The 24,697-nt window shown below is 39.5% G+C and overlaps 3 protein-coding genes across 7 annotated transcripts; 1 reads left to right on the plus strand and 2 right to left on the minus strand.

The window, feature by feature from the left end:
* Nucleotides 1–1,710: 1,710 nt before the first annotated feature.
* On the minus strand, nucleotides 1,711–4,377 carry LOC105901862 (cytochrome c oxidase subunit 6C-1). Of its 2 annotated transcripts, none has more exons than XM_031567944.2 (4): nucleotides 4,261–4,377; nucleotides 3,201–3,315; nucleotides 2,909–3,040; nucleotides 1,711–1,842 (listed from the first exon to the last, which is right to left on the minus strand). In XM_031567944.2, exons 2-3 carry the CDS (start codon nucleotides 3,303–3,305, stop codon nucleotides 2,915–2,917), a joined length of 231 nt encoding a protein of 76 aa, XP_031423804.1. In that variant the 5' UTR covers nucleotides 3,306–3,315; nucleotides 4,261–4,377; the 3' UTR covers nucleotides 1,711–1,842; nucleotides 2,909–2,914. The 2 variants fall into 2 exon arrangements, with proteins under 2 accessions (XP_031423804.1, XP_031423805.1); XM_031567945.2 differs by having other exon boundaries at nucleotides 4,254–4,358.
* Nucleotides 4,378–5,074: 697 nt separating this feature from the next.
* On the plus strand, nucleotides 5,075–10,762 carry tomm34 (translocase of outer mitochondrial membrane 34). 3 transcript variants are annotated; one of them, XM_012829361.3, is made up of 8 exons: nucleotides 5,075–5,534; nucleotides 6,104–6,244; nucleotides 6,480–6,579; nucleotides 6,756–6,908; nucleotides 6,993–7,162; nucleotides 7,432–7,579; nucleotides 8,282–8,408; nucleotides 9,286–10,762. In XM_012829361.3, exons 2-8 carry the CDS (start codon nucleotides 6,115–6,117, stop codon nucleotides 9,385–9,387), a joined length of 930 nt encoding a protein of 309 aa, XP_012684815.1. In that variant the 5' UTR covers nucleotides 5,075–5,534; nucleotides 6,104–6,114; the 3' UTR covers nucleotides 9,388–10,762. The 3 variants fall into 3 exon arrangements, with proteins under 3 accessions (XP_012684815.1, XP_012684813.1, XP_031423801.1); XM_012829359.2 differs by lacking the exon at nucleotides 5,075–5,534 and adding an exon at nucleotides 5,541–5,873; XM_031567941.1 differs by lacking the exon at nucleotides 5,075–5,534 and adding an exon at nucleotides 5,541–5,873 and having other exon boundaries at nucleotides 7,459–7,579.
* Nucleotides 10,763–11,191: 429 nt separating this feature from the next.
* Nucleotides 11,192–16,805, minus strand: ywhaba (tyrosine 3-monooxygenase/tryptophan 5-monooxygenase activation protein, beta polypeptide a). Of its 2 annotated transcripts, XM_012829363.3 has the most exons (6): nucleotides 16,645–16,805; nucleotides 14,244–14,544; nucleotides 13,960–14,083; nucleotides 13,524–13,687; nucleotides 13,169–13,264; nucleotides 11,192–12,981 (listed from the first exon to the last, which is right to left on the minus strand). In XM_012829363.3, the coding sequence occupies exons 2-6, from the start codon at nucleotides 14,535–14,537 to the stop codon at nucleotides 12,925–12,927; spliced, it is 735 nt and encodes a 244-aa protein (XP_012684817.1). In that variant the 5' UTR covers nucleotides 14,538–14,544; nucleotides 16,645–16,805; the 3' UTR covers nucleotides 11,192–12,924. The 2 variants fall into 2 exon arrangements, with proteins under 2 accessions (XP_012684817.1, XP_031423803.1); XM_031567943.2 differs by lacking the exon at nucleotides 16,645–16,805 and having other exon boundaries at nucleotides 14,244–14,558.
* Between the last annotated feature and the right edge of the window lie 7,892 nt (nucleotides 16,806–24,697).

Raw genomic sequence — 24,697 nt, forward strand, 5'->3', positions numbered from 1 at the left:
AAACATCTATGTTGGCCATGCAGTTACAAACTTCAATGGCTAAAATAATATATTTCTTTATGGCAATATCACAGATTAACTACCTCCTCTGGTCCCAGAAGTAATCTGATCAGATTTCAGATATGGGTTGTTCAAAAGAAAAAAGGATTAGATCACGATTTACACAACTCATGAGTTTCGTTTTTGATCTGGATCAAACCTTCAGCAAGTGTTGTTGAAAACATTTTAGTAGGACTGGGATACCTTAGATCCAAAAAATCAGGACAGTGCTTACAATCCAAATTTAAAATTGTATTTGTATCATGTAGTATATTTACATATATTTATATTTGGCATTTGTTAAACCATTACAGTGATCAAGTAAACATCAGGCTCCCAAACAGCTTTCAATATCAAACAAATATATTTCATTTGAACTGTTTATCACTGTATATTAATTATAATGACACAATCATCACAGATTAACCAATCAAAACATCCAGTCAGATCCTCATTCTGAGAGAATGCTGGAGGTTGGTCTGGGTCTTCAACAAGCTCAGGTGCATCATAAACGTCATAACAGAGTGGGAGAATCTGGATTTGGTAATCTTGAAAAGTTTGGATTGGATCACCCTGGTCCAGACACAATGTTGCTTTGAAAAACTGGCACAAAAGTAAGATGGAGTACCTGATCCTGAATATCAAAACATGGCATTTCCAAATCCGAATTATTGTAATTCAGCTTAAACATTTTGAACAACTGTGCTCTGGTGACATTGCTTGGAGGCAAAATGTCAGACCTTCACCAAGAAGCCTATGCATTCGTCCCAGCTAAAGTTCAAGGAATGATCTTCCCTGTTTTGTTGTTGGCCTCCAATTGAAGAACTGTTTTTACAAGCCCTTAGTCTTCCACTGTCATGTTTACACAGAACACCCAAATGACAAAACATGTTTCACTGCATTTGAGCGTCTTAGTTCTTGTGCTGAGCCTCACGCTGCACCATGCCCTGCCTATAACGTGCGCACTGCCCCAACATCTACCTCCTCTGGCTAAATACTTTCACCCTCTAAAACTCACCTTGTTGTGGCAACCAAAGCATTAGCCCACCTTTCTTCCAAGTAATTGTCGTATTACAAGATGCCTCAGAATTGATCAATCATTAGCTCATCTAGCACCTTTTAAATACACTGGTTGCCAAGTTATATTCCTGCGAATAACTTTAAAAGGTGGCTTTAAAAGAGTGGGTTCACAATATGCAGAAGAGTGCAATGGGAAAGCAAAGCCACTTATTCACGGAGATTACACATTTAAATTTAGTTATTTGGCAGGCACTGACTGACTGAAACTGATTTGCAAGTGAAATAACTGATCAAACAAGAACACTAAAAGCAATGAAAAGAGAAAAGTAAATTGTGTGCAGTAGGACCAGTGCCAGAAAGAGAAGAGGATTTTACATGATAAATTCAAGAGCATAAGCAGTTGCAGATTTCCACTCAGGGGAATTTGTTAGTTTTATTCTTGTCCAAAAGGTATTTAAGTTTAAGACAAATTATAAACTTACAGGTGTACCATTTTACAATAAACATAGTTTAAAACTAATTAAATTAATCTAACCGTCTTTGAGAAGTGTGAAAAGCGCTATATAAATGTAATGTATTATTATTAATATTATTCTGGAATAACCATCAAACAGATTTGGTATGGTAACTCACTCATACAAAAACACAACATTCACAAGAAAACACAATGCACTACTGCACAGTAGTAGAGCATGTTTGTTTTATTCATACCATCACATAAAAGGTTCTAGTCCATAGGAAGACCAAAGAAATTTAAATTGGGAATGGACAGTGGGACAGCACCTGTAGAAAGCAGAGGGTATTACTGTTTCAATAAATCATACAACAGCATGAAACAATTACACTAAGCTAAACCTATAAACTAAAACTAGACTAAACATGTACCTTCAAACAAATTACTGGAGTCACTGGACTCAATTTAGGTAATAAACACTTGAATATTTTCCTTTCACAGAAGAAACAGACAGCAAAGGTTTTCTTCAAAGATCATTCATCCAAAATGTTATATGGGTTTTGCAAAACACAGACTTTGGCCATGGTTGAATAGTCTCTTTTGCTTATGAAGGTTTCTAACGGAGTGAAATGACCCGGAAGTATGCAACTAGCAACCATGATAAAGACCTGATTGAATTTTCTATTTTTCAAATTTTTGCCCTGATGACATTTTCCATCAAGGTCAAGGGAAAGTAGTTAGGAAAGGACATAGCACTATTTTTTTTTACTATTCGAACCACAGCGTTTGTTTCAGTCAGGCAGTCTGAATCAGGAAAAAGGTGAAAGACAAAGGACACTCAAACATGTATCTGCTCTTCATTATTTACATTCAGTCATTAAACACATGTTAGATGAGTGGTTGTCATTTAAATTCATAGCTTTCCATCTCACACTTCAACAATGAATAAACTATTTAATAGTTGCGTCACATTCTGGCTGCCATCAATATAGCAAATGCGCTGACAAAAAAAGGCAGCCTGTGTGACACACGGCACACACTTGGCAGTAAGCCCTTGGAATGCGATCAACTCCATTTGTATGCTAGCATATGGCTGTGATGTGCCTGCAGTTAAAGGATGCATACCATTTAAAGCCATATCCATGCAAGCGATCGGTCCTTCGTGGCTTATTGTAGCATCTTATTGGAGGTTAACAAGGAGTGGCGCCACTGAAGATTGATTTTCCTACAAAGGTTCCATCTAAAACACCCTATTTAAAAAACTATTTTTTGTAATCACTAATTATAACCTTAAACGTGACATCTTAACCAATTCTGGCAAGGTACAAAAGGTAACCATGTCAAGTGTATATTACAAATATCAAATTAATCATTGTTCCCATTGAAGAAACTCACATTTGTTTATTCACCAGAAGGTCGAACACTTTCAAAAATACCAGCTTCCTTCATGCCATTGAACTCCTTCATGGCATCATACTGTTTGTAGAAATCAGCATATGCCTGTTTCCTTGGCTCTGTGACACCATACTAAAGTAGACAAAAAAGTACAACAAATTGAATTTGAATTGTGAACTGTGTGGCTGACATTAAACATATTTATGATCACAAAATAATGACTGTTCTTGATCTGTGCCTTGACATATGTGAGCCTATTTAATGAAATATGCTAGTCATAAAACAGACTGACCTTGAAGGCTGCTGCTGCAATCAAAGACAGAGCGAAAGCGATGGGCAAGTGGAACCTCAATCGCTTAGCAAGGAGCCCTCGCATGATTGGCTTTTGCAGGGACATTGTCAAATGCCTAAAGGGTGGGGAACAAAGACTGGCAATGAACAAACACACATTGTAAATTGGACAGTAACTACACTAGAACCAGCTACTCTGGTGCACGCTTAGGAAAAGACAATACCAGTTCACACCAAACCACACACTTAGAAGCTTATAATGCCCTCTTGTCATTAAAGGTGAACCAAACATTCTTTAGTGCGCAGGGCAGTGACACAACAGAAACTGCGTCCTGGATCACACCATATTATCTAGCTTCGATGTGGTTTATAGAGGACAATAAAATACGACATTCCAATATATTCACAAACTTGTTCAGATTTAAATTAGACCACTTATCCAGCCTTGGGTATTTTACTTACCATACCTAATGTTAGCTAACAGTTAACTGACAGTAAACTAGCATCACCTGTAGTACAAATGGACAATTCGTTTTACGTGGTGGCTGTTGAATATTATCATTTCAACAATAGTTCATGTGAACTAGATAGTCATATCTACATTATTGTTAGATATGTTGGTCTGCAAATCTAACGTTATTTCACACCTAAAATTCACGTTAAGGTTACTAAACTACAGACTAGCGTTGGCTAAATGGCTACGTAGGACAACAGCATGAAATAAGATCACATAAGAGCTGACTCAATTTAGCTGCATGGTAAAGAAAGAAAAATGCAAAAGAATCAAAAGTCGGCTAACTAAATGCCCTCGTCAGTAAGGTTATATTAGGGTGCGACGAAACACTAGATACTTAGCTAGTTAGCTAGCTATGATTGCTAACAGGATGTATGATATCGAGATATAGCGTGCTAGCAGGCTAGCAAATAGGTTAAAAGAAGAACCAAACGTGTGTTTCTATTAATTTAAAATACGTCAAGTATTGACAATACCTGAATTTTTGCTGTATGTAATGGTATATGTAAACCCAACAAACTTCATAATCAACAAACATACCACTTACTGTAACGACCTTCACTGGTATCGGTGAGAGGAGAGCAAGGAGTCGAATATGTTCTAGGTCTACGTGAACTTAAGAGGGACAATCAGAACTACAAACAGGGGCCAACTCAGGACACGAGAAAGTCGTTGTGGAAAACCACCGTCTTCAATCCAAGCAACGTTGTGAATCTGGACAGATATATGTCTCTGATCTGCCGCACTAAACACTTAACCCAAAACATTTTTGCTGCTGCGTTCTTCTGGTCCATGTGTTGTTTTTAAAAGGAAGCTAAATGTAAGGTCACGTGTGTTTAAATAAAAAAAAACTTCTGATGTAAAAAAGCAAACATGCTTAACCATGCATGCCTAATCGATAATAAGCACAACTAACTTTTGTAACGTATAAGGAAGTATCCTTTTAAAATGAACGACCTGTTAAAGACACTGTTTTTTATGTGTAACGTTTTCTCTTTAAAACCAACATAAAACAGACTCCAACAGATGTTTAGCAATCATATTAACTTAAATATAAACATTCTGTTTATGAAAATGACTTCATGGAAGTATTGCCAAACACACATTTTGTACACGAATTCAATAAAGGAATTATTATAATGTATTGATGTCATGTCTTGCCATTTTGTATTGGTAGAAACACGCCCTCTCTCGACGTCACAACTCGGGTATAATTTTTTTAAATCGATTTTACCACTAGTAATTACCATTTAGTTTGATCATACATGAGCTCGGAACAATACAACAATACAATATTTTCGATAGCACCCGAAGACCACATATGCTAACGTTATGTCTATTGATTATACATACATTTCAGATGTTCTTTGTTTAGCTAACATGCTGCCTAGAGATAACCTAACCCTAAATATAACACTACGGGGTCAATGTGTTTCTTTCTTGAAATGAAAGACAACTCACTAACGTCCACAGGTTGGATAGCATTCCTGGTTTCCACGTGTTTCCATTCCCAACCAACGTCAAAAATATCAAAATCTACAAAAGTGCGTGACGGTATGCCTTCAAATGCGCGTGCATATATGAGGGACAAGGGGCGATGGTTGCGTTGAGAAGGAGAATCAGTATCAGTCGTGTCTTTGGAACTAACTTATAAAGGAAATGATGTGCATTTGGAAGTTACGTATCAGCTACGTTACTGATTGTTCATAGCAACGTTACCTATACTTCAAATAGCAACGCAAGTTGGTGCTGTCCTAGTTGAAACTGAAACTTAACACCGCTTGGAGCCGAAGGAATAGAACCGGCGAAAGGATCAGCTTGGTGCGTGAGGCAGCACGCGTTTGAGATATTCTCCGCGTCTTTTGTAGTGTGATTGTATGTTTTTCGCTGTGTATATTATCTTTTTAACTAGGTAGGATACATTAACGTTTGCCAGTGTCATTTGGCGAAAGGGCCCTATTTAGCTCAGTAGCAACGTCACTGAAATAAGTTAAAGTACAGTGAGATACCATTACTGAAAGCTAGCACTTACTGTCACGCTAGCAAGCTAGTGGATCATTGACGGGACTTGAAAGAAGTTGCCAAGCTTTTCGACTACCTTTCGTCTGACGCATAACATAACGTTATATTTCAATTTTGGTCTAGCAGCAGATATTCAAGGTGGGTATACGTAGCTACATAGCCAAGCTGACTGATTAATGTTAGCTAGCTTAGCTGGCTAATGTTAGCTTCCAATTATATTAGCAGCTACTAGCTAACAGTATTGAAGTTAACGTTAGCCAGCTGACTAGCTAAACTGGCCACCCGGGAAAGCGCGCAAGTGTTTGTCACCTAACAATCGTTTTGTTGTGGATTGTGTGCTATGTAACATCTTATCTGTTCTCTATTAGACTGGGCAGTCATGCCTCATAAGCGGCGTTCACAGGCATGGTCTGAGCTGAAGCAGACGGGCAACGAATATTTTAAAAACGGCCAGTATGGAGATGCTGCATCATTTTACAGCCAGGCTATTCAGCTATTGGAGAAAGCAGGTGAATTCTAAGCAAATACCTAAGTGCTTTTTAGATCATTAATTTTGGTCGGAAATATTAGACACAATATATATATGTATATAATATAACATAACATTAAACAGAATATGGATGTCCACATACCCTTGCCAAACGGCACATTGTAGTATGGAAATGCTTTTAATAAGAGCTCCAGGCCATTCTTATAAATTGTTCACAATGGTGGCTAAAAAAACTGCACAATTCAACTTCACAGGTCCGACTAAACACCTGGATCTTAGCATCCTGTATTCAAACCGAGCAGCCAGTTATTTGAAGGACGGTAACTGTGGAGAGTGTGTGAAGGATTGCACTGTGTAAGTTCACCCAAGGGAATGAGTATGGGAGTATTGCACGTTATGTGCTAATATTAAAATTGGACATACACTTCACATACAAGACTATGATTTGTTTGTACACTGTTGCACACTACAGATTTCTTTCAAGTACACTCACACACTTAGGGAGACTTATTTGAGTTTGTCTTCAACAGATCTCTTGACTTGGTTCCCTTTGGTATGAAGTCTCTCATGCGTCGTGCTGCAGCTTATGAAGCTCTGGAAAGATACAGACTGGCTTATGTGGACTACAAAACAGTCTTACAGATAGACTGTAATGTTCCATCAGCACATGATGGAACAAACAGGTAAAAGTGTGAATTGTTTTGAGGGTATGCTTTATGTAATTAGTCAGTTTTTAATATTGATAAAAACGATTTGGTTTTCCCCAGAATGACAAAGGTTCTGACTGAAATGGATGGTCTATCTTGGCGAGAGAAGCTCCCTCCTATCCCAACTGTGCCAATGGAAGTGAAAGAAAAGCTTTTACAGGCGTCAGCCCCAGCCCAAGCCCCAGCCCCAAACACACAACAAAATGGTATCAAAGAAAACGACAAACCAGGTATTTACGGTCACTTGTCAGGATTATCTCATGTCTCATGTTTTTTGACAGTTAGTTTCCTATTCCCATAGTAGAACAGTGGTTTTACTTTCATTTTTGCCAAGCTGATATTACAATGTAACGGATATGCAATGTAGGGTCATGTTACTCTTACAAAATAAGCTATCTGACAGGACAACAAATTGCCTAAGTTGCATTCTGGGAGCTTTTCAAGTATGCAGATCCCTTGTTTGCATTATTTGTTTTCATTGTACTTTGTACATGTTCAGTTCTAAGTGATGTGGCTATCAAAAAAGGCAAGACTTTGAAAGAAGAGGGTAATGCACTGGTGAAGAAAGGAGAGCATAAGAAGGCAGTGGAGAAGTACACACAGAGCCTCAAACAAGACCCTGCAGAAGTCACAACTTACACTAACAGGTATGCACCACCATGAAGACTGGGTGAGCATCTTTTGATTTGGAGGCTCTTTCGCTGTAGATTCTTGTACTCAGTATACCAGTAAAATGTTATGAGCTGTTAAATGCTGTCCAAAGCTTGAACAGTGGATGCTGTTAGCTCTGCTCTTGTTGGGCCTTCTCATGTTTTCAGACAGTGTTTGCCATTGTAGCCTACGCTGCCAGCTGGAATTGTAATGATGTATTATATACATATTAACTTTGTAAGGTTTTCTTGTTGAGGTAGGCTTATCTTTCGTCCTTTATGTCGATTCATTTGGTGTCTCAAGTAGCTGGGCTATAAGGACGCGGAAAAGTATTTGAACACAACATCACATTGTAAGCAGTGCTATTGCCTTTTGTGAATTTGAAAAAGTTAAGACTATTTTCTGGTTCCAAATACATCTGATCGCTTTCAAATCAATTCTAAGTTATAAGCTATAACTGGAATATCTACAGGAGCCTACAATTTGATAATTGACAGACATTTGTCACCCTGCAGTGTGCATTACACATTATCTGTGTATCAGTTGAGTGAATTTCCTTTGAGTTTTCTAAAATGCCCCCTACCAGAGGTTGCAGGTACAGCACGCGAACATAATATAGTTGCTCACAGTTAATGTTGAAGAGTTGCACATGAAGCTAGTAAACTTATTAGGAATGCTCTTTTGTCTCTTAAATCCAGGGCACTGTGTTACCTCTCTTTGAAGAAGTACAAAGAAGCAGTAAAAGATTGCTCAGATGCTTTGAAGTTGGATGCAGCCAATATTAAAGCCCTGTACAGACGTGCACAAGCAAACAAGGAGATGAAGGTGAGTGTAACGTATGCAACAATTTGCCACTTTTTCAGGTATGTTTTTAGTCATTTAGATATCATCATCAAAGTCATTTCATTCATATATGATCATGTGGAGGACCGATAAACACCCAGGCTAAGCACAATGTAGTTCTGTGGTTCGGGTTGGACCACCCCATGAAAATACAAGAAAAGCTCTGACAACACATCACCAACTTTATCACCAAGACACCAGTTTAGCATGCTAGCAAGTGCCAGCTCTGCTGCTTTTGGTGTTTGCAGGGTTTTTGCAAGCCTTTTATTTAGTTAGCTCGCTAGTTTTAGACTAAAACTCCTTATTGAGCTTTAACATGTGATGGCTATCCAGGGTGGATTACTTTTTATGCCTTTGTATGAAATCACAAGTGTTACCTGATAAGAGATATGATGCACATCCCTGCTCAAAAACAGAAAATCACGATGGCTAGAATTTGTTTCAAGCATTATTCGTATACAATCATTTATGTATAAATTGTCAGATTTGGAAAGATATCCTCTGCGAATAAAGTAAGAAAGTTAAGGATGCACAGGTCCTCTGCAAAAACATAAGGTTATGCCCCACCAAGGAATTAAAGGGATTCAACTAAATCTTCGCATGTGGCGTGGTCCATCCTTCTTAATTGTGTCATGGAGGTTATGTGGAATTAGTTGCTCACTTAACCGAAATTGAAGGGAAGGATGGGAACATTTACTGTCTGCTTTATTTATAATAACAAATTGCTTGTGGATGGTATAAAGCTATAATTCCAAAAGTAATTACCTTAGTAAAAGCAAATGTATGATTTGTGAATACCTGTTAAACATCCAATGTTACTGTTTTGCTAATATTATGGAATATGTCTTTGTCCTTTCAGGAAATCAAAGCATGCATTGAGGATCTGAACACCTTGCTTAGAATTGATCCAAAGAACATCCCTGCAGAGAAATTATTGCTTGAAGTGCAGAAGACGAAGTGATCTTGTGGTGCAACAGCCCATTGAAATGAGGGACCCTACCCTGACCTGCTGTTTATGTTCCAAGTGCCTACAAGACAGCCTAAGCTCGATTTCTCCTCCTATATATCAATCTTCAGACTTCGCATTACGCACATTTCCTCACAAGTGTGGCCATTGTCAGTTGAATTATCCTCTGCTTTCAAGTTGTGCATGACATAGGAACCAAATGTGGTGAATAGATATTTTTAATCTGCGCAGTTGCAGAAGGTATTATGAATCTGCGTCACTCACAAAATGTTTGGTTTTCTTTTGAATATCTTTGGGTCAAGAAGATATAAATATGAAAGATCACTTCGATATTATGCTGTAACCTTTTTTTCTTTGTGAATTCATTGATACTGTCTAAAATGCAAAATACAGACCATGTTGTGTAGGTAATTATGGTAACTGACATAGATAATTGTTAAGTAATAATACTGAGGTTTAGTTTAGTCAGATGTACAGGGCAAAGCTTATCAGAATCACTCATGAATTCCGTCCTAAATCAGAGGATCAGAGGATAGCATATACACAAGTCACACACACCTTGAATTTGGCTCACATAACTCAATAAAAAATATAGGATGTTATACTTATAACCCTGTCTGTTTTATTCATATAAAGCATGATGACCGTTGTTCGCAGATAAAGATTGGTATTGTTTATATATGCTTTTGTAATGACTACTTGCCGTATTCAAAATGTTTTGGGGCCCTATTTTATCATTAAACACAGCCATGTTAATGTTATAACCAGTTGTTGAGACATACGTTAGTTAAGACTGCTGTAAGTACTTTTTTGAGTAATTTAAGATGTATTTCTTACATTCTGATAGCCATTGCATAAAGGGGGATTATCTCTCGAACTCCTCTGGCCTCGGTATTCAACAACTAAAATGTCAGTACTGTTCAGCTGTATTTACCGATTAGGAAACTTCCAGAGACCTACCTACCAACCAATTATTTTAAATAGTCTACCGGAAATGTGCTAGAAACATGACCTACAGGGTTTTAAATTGACCTTCAGAAAACAAGTTCTTAATTCAGTTTCGGATTTCTCCAATTAAGCTTACATTTTGTAATAGCTCAGAATTAACTGTAGGGCATTGTTGCATTTGATGACGGCCTTAAAATGTTCAACTCTCAGGTCTCACTTGCTTTAAGCAAGAAAATGTTAACTTCATGTTTACATTATTGAGCAAACTGCATATCCAAGTAACTATATAAAATCTGTGTATTTTGATTCTGTCTGAAACTTTATGGAATGTGTATTATCTCTACAACTTGAGTTGTGGATCTTTGTGAGAAAGTTCAGCACTGGCCCACTTTTTCATCCAATAAAAACATTGCATTCATGATTATGTGCTCTTTGTCAGTATGTTATCTTGACTTGTTCCTTAACATTTTTTGTACTGAATTTAAAACCGTAAGTTTTAAGTTTCTTTAGAGCATCATTAAAATATGGTAATTTACAAAAATGTGTGATTTGGATATAGTAGTAGTAATTTCATCTCTTATCATTCTAATACCAAATAATTAAAAATGATAATAGTTTCATACATGCAATATTTTACTTTAGTGATTAAATATCTGACCATATTGGTATGCATTACAAGGATATTGCCAATGTAAAAAGCACTTTTTAAACTTAAAATGCACCAAGCCTACTTATGCTAGCTAAAGAAAAGAATGTGTGTGTGCCTGAATAAATTGTAGAGTTAAGTGTTATAGGTAAGCATGCAATTAAAGCCACACTTTGATTTCAAAAATAAAACAGGGAAATTTGGAACTGATAAAACTTTTATTTCACTTTAAATTGTCTTTTACACTTTCCTGATTATAACATGTAAGGTGAAACTAGAACTGTTTTAAAAGACATACACAAATCTAGTATTACGTCAATAACCAGGTTTCTTTTTTTTTTGTCATTTTATATTTTTTAAGCTATTCTAAATTTTCACAACCACGTGCGCGCTAAGCAATAAAACCGTCACAGAAGCAAACTTTAGGCAGAATACTGGTCAGTAAAAACAAAGCAATTGGAGATACCAGATATACAGACAGGCTCGGTTCCACATTCACTACTGCATTTTTATCAAGCGTAGAGTAACTGCCATTTGTTCAGCTAAGGGGGAGATTTTTCTTCAGTGCATGAAACATTGTCTTCAGCAAGACAGTCTGAGACAGATGAATTCTACACCTAAGTGGAATGTTATGGTGATGACAAGGTATTGTGACACTGAGTGATATTCAGCTACGTCTTCAAATCTGTCTGAAAAAGTCTACTCGTCCTGACTAACCGAAACCTCTCTCAAAACCTTCTACACGATGGTCCACTTCTGATAGAAATCAGGCCATCAACTCCTACATACACACAACAGCCCTCTGTACTCAAACCACTTTCAGGCTCTTACAGACCATTGCTTTCCATCTACTATAGTCCCTCCTTATAGCTTTTATCATTTAGAGAAGGAAACTTGAAGCATCTCGATTGATCAGTGTGGACTGTCAACTTAAGGCCTGCAGGACAAGCTTAAACCAAGAAAAAAAAAATTAAAGTAACGGCTTTAAGGTGTTTCTTTGCAAGCAAGTTTTACAACATTACATTTTAAGACAAATTTATATTTACTTCTAAAATTGTTTACAATTTTACAGTTTTTTAATATTTTGTTTTACTGAAGTGTGAGTCTGCGTTATGCAAGGAAAAGGGGGAAAAGTTAACATTTAAGAACAAACAGGGAACATCGTACTGATGTCAAACAGCACCTTTATGTTAACTGTTCATAAACAGCACATTAGGAGAATGGTCCAGTTTGTTCAAAAAAGGTCTAGTCTTCAATGTTACACTCTGATGGAATGTCTTTCTTTTCTTTCAACTGAGCAGATGTGGAATGGCAAAACCTAGGGTCCCTTTTCTCTTTTGTTTCATATGCAAAATAAAATGGTGTGCATTACACAGCAAAATGCATGTTAGTCAGTGTCACAATACAGCCTGTTCTACCATTCTGTATGAGGCCACAGCAGAATTGTACTGCCACTCAATCCATACAGTCCTGAATTTTAGCAATCACAATTTATTCATGAAAATGTAGAGAAAAACTAAGCGTCACAGTGTTTGTTAAATTAAACTGACAGTTTAATAACCTTTGAATAAAACCAGCAAATGCCAGTACACTAGGAAAGCAAAAGGAGGTACTAGAATGCATAACTTGCAAGGTGAAAGAACATATACCTTTTAAAAATGTTATGAGGGAAAAGGGGGGGACAAAAATGGCCTTACTACTCAACTGGGTAAATTATTATTTTCTTTTTCTTCACACACAAGACTTGGCTTGCCAACAACTGAACGTCACCCTGTCACCTCGGAAACTTCTCTGAGAAGGGCACCACTGGTAGGTCAGGTACAATTCATGCTGCTCGTCATACAGAAAGGGATGGTGGGGCAGATGGAGCAGGGATGTATGGGCTGTATATGTGTAAGATAGAGTGTGGGTGGATTAACAGTGAAGTGCAACGCCTTTTAGTTCTCCCCTTCGCCAGCATCGCCCTCGTCACCCTGGTTTTCCGATGTCCACAGCTGCAGAGAAAAAGTTTGGGTGAAGAAACATAGATAGTTAGATAATCATTTATAGATCCATAAACAAACAAGGAAGTGTCATGCTATATAAAAATAGGGCTTCTTTCTTGTCAGCACAACATGTAAACTGGACAAAAAAACAAGAAAAAGACATCTGTACAAAAGCACAGCGGGTAAGAGTGCTTACAGTGAGGTTGTCCCTTAGTAGCTGCATGATCAGAGTGCTGTCTTTGTAGGAGTCCTCATTTAAAGTATCGAGCTCAGCAATCGCCTCATCAAAAGCCTGCAGAAACCAAGTATGGAGGAAATTAGGTACAGCTCCACAGATCCATTTGAATGACAGCATTACCGATGTGAATAATGCACAAGTCACTCCATAGAAACAAATAATATAACACAATACAACACAACTGATCCAGAGTGTACAGTTGGGCACACACACACTTCCTGTCCAGTTTAACCATGCTACATTTTATTATATTGGGAACAGAGTGTCTGCAGCTCACAAGGAGACTAATAAGGGCCGTGTTATTGGCTCTTACCGTCTTTGCCAAACTGCAAGCCTGCTCCGGGGAATTGAGGATTTCATAGTAGAAGACGGAGAAGTTGAGAGCTAAACCCAGCCTGATGGGGTGTGTTGGCTGCATCTCCTTCTTGCTGATCTCAAAAGCTTCCTGGTAGGCCTGCTGGGAGTTCTCCACTGTAGCTGTGATGAGAGAAGAGGATTTTTTTTCAGGAGAACTATGGCAAACCATTTACAGTGTCTTGCTCCAAATTGAAGTTACTTTGGTTACACACAAAATGTAAAAGGTTTGAAGCTATGTGATGGAAAATACTGTGGATTATCTCTTGTAATTTAGTTAATTAACCCGTGCTGAATGTAGACACGTCAAGCTTTGGGATCAAATGACAAGCCTTTTACTGCGGATGCACAGGGTTGACTCAGTGCCCTTCCCCAGTACATTTCAATCTACTTACTCTTCTTTGCGTCTCCAGCTGCCACCTCAGACAGATATCTGTAGTAGTCGCCTTTCATTTTCAGGTAAAAGACTTTGCTTTCTGCCTGGCTAGCGTTGGCAATGAGGTAACTGTCGAGGAGTCCCTGTGTTTAAAAGGGAGAGGTCAACATCAGTATTATGACTAACAATTTTACCAATTAAACTGGTGCAAATTATTTAAATTAATTTCCATTTTTAATTCAGGGACACCGCATACAACCACTTTTTCGAAACACATGTTATGTTAAGCCAAGTCTTGCTCACCAGCACATCGTTGCAGATGTCTTGCAGCTCAGTCTCAATCTTCTCGCGGTACTCGCGGGCCATCTGCTGCTTCTTCTCGTTGCCCTCTGTCTTTTGCTCAATGCTGGAGATGACGCGCCAAGAGGAGCGACGAGCACCAACCACGTTCTTGTAGGCCACGGACAGCAGGTTGCGCTCCTCATTGGACAGCTCGTGACCCTGCTCCGTTACGGCCTTCATCGCCGCTGCCATGTCATCATAGCGCTCAGCCTGCTCGGCCAACTTTGCCTTCTGTACCAGGTCGCTCTTGTCCATGTCGAATCTGCCAGAGGATGAAGGTAGGTGGGTCAATAAATATATACACCCTTTTCTACATATTTTCTTCTGTTCCAACTTGGTTTCACAGTTTAAGTATTTTTCCATTTGATCTGATAACTGTTTATTTATGACCAGGGCTCAAAGAGGGATAGGTCAACAAGAGGGGCTAAGTGGATCTGGTTTCTGATGACTGTTCAAAAGTAAAATGAATAACGATCCTGAATTATAGTCCTCCTGAATTATATAGTAAAATAAACGTAATAACCACTATCATAGTGTTGTATTATAACTAACCATGCAATAGAGATTACATTTACACAAAATATATCAGTTGAAGAATTTCATGTTTTTTTTCCCATAATACATTTAAATTATTTGTGTATTGTGTAACTGCACCCAAACAACCTTGCAGATTCCTGCATTTAAATTAACGCGAGATGAATCAATAATAACGTCGAACAACCACTGACTGACACAGATCACAACAACCTGCCGTTAGGTAACTAAGTTGCGAACTAAAGACCAATTTACAGTAAACTGATACGTCAATGGTCCATTTCTGTTATTGTTTAACATTCTTAATTAAAGTGTCCACCATTAAAGGTATATTATGCTAATAATATTTTGCGCAACAAAGCATCGGCATCTTCAAGTTGGCTTTTTCTTTAAGTGTTTGGCAAGCTAATAGTCATGTTAGCTAGCTGGAACGGCAAGCTAGGTGTTCCCACTACTGCGACAACGCCCAGGGGAGGGTGTTAGCATAGCTTGGTAACTACGTTACAATAAAGCATGACCAATCGATGTGTCTGATCGATAAACGGCAACCAGGTGCGAATGTTCTGCTGGTTAATGCTGCTGGTCACATTGCTATATCGTAAACGTTAGCCCGCAATCCCATAAAAGGCACCGATTAACCAAAAATAGCTAACATTAGGTCGCTAGCTAACGTTCTAAACTCAGCTAACATTACGAAGCGTTTAGACGTCAACATAATTTTATGTACATGAGAGTCTATCGAGATGATTGTAGTTATACAGAAAGTTACATGATTGTAAAAGATCTGTGTACCGATAGCGTCAATTAAGTACGTTACGATGGCCGTCGCCATAACGGCTTTACAGTCTACGGTTGGAAACCAGCTGTAACAACCCTATCGCTAACGTATAATTGGGTTGCACTGATAGCCATCGAGACACGGCCTGACAACAGTCCCAACCCTTAGCAAACAAAATGCCACAAACGACAGGTACCTCACAGTATCTGTACTCAGGCTACATATCGACACACCAAATTGGAGATTAACCTTTCTATATCCATGCCGCAAGACCAAAAGCTAGCTGGCTTGAAGTGTGAAACATTAGCAAGTGTGAAACATTAGCAATATGCACACTGCAAAATACTGCACTGCAGTGCGTTCAAAAATCGGTAGTTCGCTAGCAAGCTACATGCTTAGCTGTATTTCAAGCGATGGCTAGCGAATTGCTAGCTCATATTAGCCTCCCGACTCCTGGTAGCGTACCTTACCGTTACTCGCTAACGTTACGCCCTCTCAGTCACATTCCCTTGTGGAATTTAGCTAGCTCATCAGATAGAAGGATAACTATAGCTGTAACAAATTAATCGCACACATTCAATTCACCAGAGTAACCAAAAAAGGCCCCAACTATCAATGACATTTTATTGTTCTCGCATGCCAAAGGCCCGTGCACAGCTAGCTAGCAATACCGTCACCACCTAAATTTGCTGGATAGCGTAACTAACTTACTAGCCTACTATCACGACGGCCAGCTAAATGAAATCAGAGTAGCTGTAGCATAGCGACATGCTACGTGTTTTGTGTTTGGAGTAACACTGCGAGATTTTGTCAAGGGTGTATACATGACATGACAAACCTAAAAAATATCATGCTGCAACCACATTTGAGAGGTCTAGTTCGCTATACATCACACGCCTCGGCCTAAGTCCTTGTACCCAGCCCCAAACCACAATAGGCACCTTCCGCCATTGACAACGGTGGGTGCCATCACTGCAATATTACGAACATAAGTGAAGGCTTATCGATTAGCTTTGGATATTATAATCGTATCTCTAAAAGGGAACTCACATTTAAAATGTATTTTGAATCCTTTTTTTCTCTGAACAATTGCAGTATCAAGCTGTCCTCCGTTTCGTTGCTCGGGATATTCAGGGCAGTACCACTTCCGCTCTCCCTGACACTTCCGCTTCCTCTAAACCGCACCCCTCCCCCCGCCAGTATCTATGGTAACCTCTATCCGGGGTTTCCTAGGCATTTTACAGGGCGGTTGACGTCATGCGGACCATGGTAACCATCGATGGGTGACGTCTGTAATCACCATAGCAACAGTTTCCAGGAGGCATTTGACAGCTACAAAATGACAGCTCGAGATCATGTCATAACCTCATATTTAAACATAGGCCAACTTGGCCTTGATTGGTAAGAAGTCATTTGCAGTATATAGAATTTAGGCTACTGTTTATTATTTGTATAGGTGCAGTTATTGATTAGCTTACTAGTTCAAGACAGAAACTAATGGACGAAGAATGCAATCCTAGAAAGCCTAAATTGGGATGGCCTACTTGATCCTGTTAAGGTTTATGAGTAGCCTACCTAGTTCGTTTTCAACCTGTGTGGCAGAGTAATTAATAACGGCTTGATTAGAACGTTTTCTGAAATCATAATGCACTTGTGCCCATCTGTATAGTGCGTCACTATTTTGACCAGTTGTTGATATATTCAGCCACCATTATGCACTGCAGCATTTGGACTATTAGCTCTTTCACATTAGACAGACATCTGATCTAACATGGGACCAGTATGAGTTTGAGCGATCATAAGAGGTAGACTAGAATATGCCTATACAACGTTTATAACCTATTGGTTATTATTCATTCTATGACAGGACAGGAGACTGGAATTAATATGAAAGAATAGCCTACATACAACAATATGACACAAACTCAAGCATGTAGAAACTTTAATTGGTCTTTTTAATAAAATAATGAATGTTTCAAAATTCCACTTAAAAAAGGGAAAATGTTCAGAATGATTTGAATAATGTTTTGTAAATTCCTTTAAACTTAAGTGTCTGCTAAATACCTAAACTATAACTATAATAATAATGTGCTCCTTAAGAAACTGGTTTGGGTTATTTAGCACTTCACAGACCTTTGAATGGAAACAGTTTGATAAAATACTTTACTCAAGACATATAAATGTGTGCAGGTCATGCTCCCTGTGAATAAGACAAATAACAGTAATGCCAAAAATGAAAAGAAATTTAGATGCGAAGAGGCAGAGATCTGCAACTATTCACTATTAGCACAAGGCCTTGATTACACCAGCACATGCAGTACTATCAAATGGCCAGTAGAGTGTAGTGAAATATTCTGGATGAAATGCATTTCCTGTATCAGGATCAGCAAAGCACTTAAACAGCTCTTTTCAAGGTATGTTTTGTTTGTTGAAGAGGGCAGTGAAAATTCTTTTGATCAGTCAGCTGTGGTACAAAGTAGAGCTTAGCGTCATCCTCTTAGTATTAGGGTACTTTTGGTGTCATGTTCCCCAAACAGTGATATGGCAGTCGTATAAAGAAATGGAAAAATGTATTATATTACACCTCCAATTTCTTCTAAATGAAATGTTGATGAGGGCTTCGTATTAAAACAAAGCGTAACACATGTGGACGGGACAAATTGGAACATTTATCTGATGTGGAAATGTGCACAAATATATTTTAAGTTAAATTTCTACCTATTTTTTTGTTTCATCATAGATTATATTTAAACGAATTGGAAGGAAAATACATATATTATTCATGAATTCTTCTATTAAATTAGGTAGCAGGGAAGTCATATTTAAACAAATGTCTGTGTAAAAAAAGAGAGGTTCCTATTACAGGCTTAACATATTTTACTTATTGACTTATTTACTTATTTAGCATATGTTATATGGCTATGTTTTATGTCAAGAATCAAGAAACCATAAATTAGAACTAATTTGTAATTGTTCTTCCATTCAACACACTGTAAAATTCCATAACTGTTGTCTAAAGGATTTCTAAGCTCACCCATCCTGTTTTGCAATGTAATGGTTTGTTTGACACATTTTACAATGAACTTGGGTTATACTGGGACGTGGATTTATATAAATAAATTGAATGCAATAATCCAAAAGGATCAGATCAGAATCAACAGAGAAGATTTACCTCAGTGAGAGTGAGTGACAATTGCGTTGGTATATTTCATACTGCGTTGGTATATTTCATACATATTTTTGTATCCATTTTTCTTTCTCCAGATTGCTAAAGTGGTTTTGTGGTATGACCATGCTTTGTTTGGCCACCATATAAGGATTGGCAGAAGCTACACACACCTCTGTCCATGTCACCTCTGCCACTTTTTGTCTTCTTGTTTCTGGTCTGGAGAACTGGAATGACAGAGAGAAGGTGGCAAATCATGTAAGCTTCACATGCAAGTTTCTGCCATTGCTATTGTAAACACTCATAGGCACTTATTCGTTAGATAGCTCTTCCAATAAAATTGAATTCCAGGTCTGAATTCTGGTATTACACTAATCATCATTAGCACAGCAAGTGAAGTGTCCATGGTAGTTAAGTGTTCAAGGCCACCAGTTATGTCCTTAGAACCCTTAAACCAGTCATGTCTCTTTACAAACAGGCTCTCAAAATACTTGACAAAAAACCTAAATCACACCATCACGGTTCAGTCCTCCATAAGTACAGATTTTTAAGTTGGGACAACCTCATCACATTTAAGAACTGATGTTTAATGTTCAAAATCCGGTTTGACCTGGCCCCCCCACCACTATGCAGCCTAGTCAATTTTAGAACAGCAGCCACCAGTGCTACTCGAGGGGCAGCAAGAGGAGACTGTAAAATTCCTTTAAAAAAAAGTGTATTTGGACAGTCGTTTTCTCAGTTAGGTCAGCCCGGGAATGGAACCATCTCCCACAGAACATTAGAGAATCAACCTCATTCAACTGCTTTAAAAGAAATCTAATAACCAAAATTGTTGATAAATAACCAAAAATGTGATCATTAGTGGGTAAGCAGTAGAATTATTTTTGTTTACCACTTGTTTGTATACCCATTGTTTTTTCCTTTTTATCCATGGTTAAGGACTTAGTGGAGCTTGTGTTTTGGGATTTTGTGTTTGATATATTGTCACTTAATGCCTTTTTTTTAGGTTGTATAGCCTTTTTTCACTCTGGCAGGGTGACTGCCAACGGAAACTAGCCTATTGGCTATAATTGGGTGCATTTACATTTTAATGTCCATGAATGTACACTGTCCCTCTTGATCAAATAAAGATAACTTACTAACTTACTTAGAAAGTAACACTGACTCAACTCCCTGCCTTCAATATCCCTTCTCACATCCCATTTGAGAATTTGCTCACTTGTGACAGTGACAGTAAAGCGCCAGTACTAACTAGCATACAAACAAATGCTTTCTAGGCTCAGTGAAATAACATAGCCATCTTTATACATTCCAACATGTATGCCACAGATGAGGACAAAGGAAATGGAGATACATATGTATTCCATGATGTTTACTGGGCAAACCACTTGAATAAAATAACTTTATCCAACCTCTTCAGATGGAGTGATCATGACTGTGCAATGCAGTTTCGCCAGGACATGAACCCAGAGAAGAGACATTACATCTGTCATGCACTGACCATCTTACACACGATGAATCTCTATTACACTCTTTCTTTGGTTCAGCACAAGGCGTGCCTCCTCGGACCTAAGAATACTGCACTCCTCTGCACAGTTGTGCACAGATGCCAGTCATTGAGGATGGACATGCAGTATATCCAGAGACATATTTATCACAAGCAGCTTTACTGGCCCTCAGCAGAGATAATCACAACTACAACAACAGAGTAAAGGACACCAGGCTCAACAGGTCCATATATTATAGCCCTTCATTGGTCACAGACCTTTCACTTTTCATGCATTTCCACCATTCTGGCAGGTGCGAGCTTGTGTCCAAGATGACATAGCCTAGCTTTGACTATTAATAGCCATGTGCCGACTGAACACATGTGGTTTATTTACTCAGACACTAAGTGAAGAGCAATGTGAGTCCATTTCTTGTAAAAACCCAATTCACTGTGGCAAATAGAAGGCAGACAATGGCGCAGTCTCCAAGACAAATTCAGTGAAATACAAGCTGCCTGGAATTCTCACAGTATCCTACTGAATGTGTGTGCATGAACTCTCTGTTATAATGCCCGGAGGTAGGCTATTCCTTAAATGATCTGATTACTTGGAGTGCAATATTTTATTTAAATATATTTAATATCAAGCATTATGTCATTATATTTGACCTCATTTGTTGTTAATATAATGTTCTTCGTCAGTTTTAAAAACACTTAGCTCTAGCATGCGCATATTAGCTAGTCCTTGGTCAAGCCCATAATCAGCTACCTAGATAGGAAGCATCGGTCCACGGGAGGATTTTGGTCGACACCCCTCTGGTGGTGTGCCACTTCTGGTCTGCTCTCGGACCACCATCATCTTTAGTTTAACTGGGTGTGGATGTTAAGAACATTTTTAGCAATCACTGTAATTTCTCAATCATATCCTTAGCATAGTTTATTTAAAACACCAGCCGCTAAACAGAAGTAGAGGGCTCTCAAGGTGAAAAATGACTTGGTCAATAAAACAATTATGTAACACACTAGTAACATATATAAAATGTTAAGAGTTGGTGAAATGAATGAGGAAGTATACATTAATAAAGAATAAAAGGTTTTTTAAAGCAAGTCGCAAAATGGTGGGCAGTTTGTCTGTAACTCACCAGTGGACCGCCAGCATTGGTACTTCCTCAGCTCAGGTCTATTAGCTTTTCTGCGATCTGGGTATGAGGTCACCCGAGGTTTGGACATCTGTATTTTATTATTTATTTTTCTTCCAAGTGTCTGATGTGTGTGACATTTGAGAGAGGGCGCAAGGGCGCATCCCCTCCCTCTCAATACTTTGTGTCGTTGGAACCTAAACTGACAACAGTTCAAATTTGGAAGGCACGTAAGCAGCAGGTGGATTTCTCGTAAAATGGCAGCATTACAGCATCCGGTAAGACTGAAGCAATGATTGACATGACATTATAAGAGATGTTCAAAAATAGTGTCCTGGTACCACATCAGGAGTAGGCTATTTACAGTCTACTACAGTATGAAACATGATACATATGGAACACTTGTCATGATGAAGGGTAGGCTATGTCATACATAGTAGCATTTCACACATAAATAAATAACCTACACGGTATGTAGTACGAAATATTTTAAAACCAAATTAGCAAATGAAAGGCCCTATTTCATATAGTAACGTGAGCCTGGAGCAGTGTTTGTCTCAAGCAAGTTTATTTGTATAGCCTAGTTAGCAAACAAATGTGTTGACTAACCTTATTAATGATCATGATTCATACTTTAAGATTTTAAGGCTAAATAATATCCTTATAACTTATTATTCAGGTAGCAGCAATGTATATTATTGATATGAAAACTATAAGGCTTAAGTATTGTTGCTAATTAATAGAAAAAAAATACATTAATTCTGCTCAGCTACCTTGCAGTAAACTATCAACACATTGATAATAAGGTGTAATATACCCAGATCGCAGAAAAGCTAATAGACCTGAGCTGAGGAAGTACTGTCAGTCTGCACTCAAGAAAGCTGATTTCATCTCAGGTTATGCCAACCACCTCTCCCTAGGGCTCTTAGCTCTCACGGAGACATGGCTCACACCTGAAAACAATGCTACCCCGGCAGCACTCTCCACCAACTATGCCTTCTCCCATACTCCCCGGCCATCTGGTCGTGGAGGTGGGACGGGGCTGCTGATTACAGACAACTGGAAATTCACTCCACTGCTGCCTTCAAACAGGTATGCCTCCTTTGAATATCATGCAATTATGGTAACTGCTTCTGTTAAAACTTATGTGATTGTTATCTACCGTCCACCAGGACAACAGGGTGATTTCGTCCATGAGCTGGACACCCTGCTGTCATCCATCCCTGAGCAGGAGTGTCCAACACTCATCCTTGGCGACATGAACATCCACCTAGACAATCCCAACTCAGCTGACTTTCGAACCCTGGTTCACTCGTTCGACCTACAACAGGTCCCCACTCCTCCAACTCACAAAGCAGGAAAAGAGCTTGACCTCATCCTTGCTCCTTGCTCGGAACTGCACCACGGACAACCTAACGGTAACCCCTCTGCATCGCTCGGACCACTTCTTCATTCGCTTCGATGTTCGGCTCATTGAGCAACCCTCTGTCCCCCCTCCGATGGTCTCGTCCCGGCGCAACCTCTGCAACCTCTTTCCCACCCACTTTTCCTCTCTGGTTTCTTCTGCTCTTCCACCTTTATCCACTTTCTCCTCACTAGGTGTCGATGATGCCACAGAATCACTCTGCTCCACTCTGAGCTCATGCTTGGACACTTTGTGTCCACTTTCCACCAGACCTGCTCGTTCTACCCAGTCTCATTCGTGGCTGAGTGATACCCTCCGAACGCAGCGCTCCAATCTCAGAGCGGCTGAGAGAAAGTGGCACAAATCTGCAGCACTGGACGATCTTGCAAGCTACCAGACACTGCTGGCCTCCTTCTCATCCAGCATCACTGCGGCTAAGAAGACTTTTTTCAACGACAAGATCAACGGTGCAACTGACGCTCGGAAACTATTCTCCACCTTCAAAACTCTGCTCTACCCTCCTCCTCCTCCCCCAGCTACTAACCTCACTGCTGATAACTTTGCTTCCTTTTTCACAGAGAAAGTGGCAGCCATCGGGAAACAGTTCAACCAACTGTCTCCCCCCCTTAAGGGCGCAACCGTCAATGGCTCATCATTTCCTTCTTTCACCCCTCTCAGCGAGAGTGAGGTCTCCAAAATCCTAACAGGTAGCCGTCCAACTACATGCCCGCTGGACCCCATCCCATCCAATATCCTTCAAGCCATATTGCCTGCCGTCTTACCGGCAATAACACAGGTGATTAATACTTAATTTAATTCTGGAACATTCCCTTCTTCATTTAAAGTGGCTCGGGTAACACCGCTGCTCAAGAAGCCGTCTCTCGATCCCACTCAGGTGGAAAACTATCGACCGGTCTCACTTCTCACGCTCCTATCAAAAACCATTGAGAGGGCAGCTTCCAAACAGGTCACAGAGTTCCTATCAAGGAACAATCTCCTCGATCCAAACCAGTCTGGATTCAAAAGTGGTCACCACCGAAACAGCCCTGTTGTCTGTGACAGAGGCCTTGAAAACAGCTAGAGCAGCAGCTCAATCCTCAGCTCTCGTCCTGCTTGATTTATCAGCTGCGTTTGATACAGTCAACCACCGCATCCTTCTGTCCATACTGTCAAGTATGGGCATTTCTGGCAAGGCGCACTCCTGGTTTGAATCGTACCTCACTGTGCGCTCGTTCAATGTGTCATGGCAAGGTCAGCTGTCTGTACCTCACCACCTTACCACAGGGGTGCCCCAAGGCTCGGTGATGGGACCACTTCTCTTTGCCATTTACACCACTTCGCTGGGCCCTATCATCCGCTCGCATGGTTTTTCCTATCATTGCTATGCCGATGATACTCAACTGTTTCTGTCTTTCCCTCCTGAGGACACCACTGTCTCGGCGCGGATCTCGGACTGTCTTGCTGATATATCCACATGGATGAAAAACCACCACCTTCAGCTGAAACTGGCCAAAATGGAACTGATGGTCTTTCCAGCCAAACAGGCCATCCACCACAACATCAGCATCAATATTGACTCCTTGTCTCTTGTTCCATCCAAAACAGCAAGAAACCTCGGGGTCATTATTGATGACCAACTGACTTTCACGGACCACATTGCCTCTGTCTCTAGGTCCTGCCGCTTTGCGCTATTCAACATCTGCAAAATCAGGCCGTACCTAACCCAGTATGCCACCCAGCTGCTGGTGCAAACCTTGGTGAATTCCCGCCTTGATTACTGCAACGCCCTCCTAACGGGCCTGCCGGCTTGCGTGGTGAAACCACTACAAATGATCCAGAACGCGGCGGCGCGTCTGGTGTTCAACCAACCGAAGAGGGCACACGTCACCCCGCTACTCATTGACCTC

Source organism: Clupea harengus, chromosome 5 (genome assembly GCF_900700415.2).
Source record: "Clupea harengus chromosome 5, Ch_v2.0.2, whole genome shotgun sequence".
NCBI classification, from domain to species: domain Eukaryota; kingdom Metazoa; phylum Chordata; class Actinopteri; order Clupeiformes; family Clupeidae; genus Clupea; species Clupea harengus.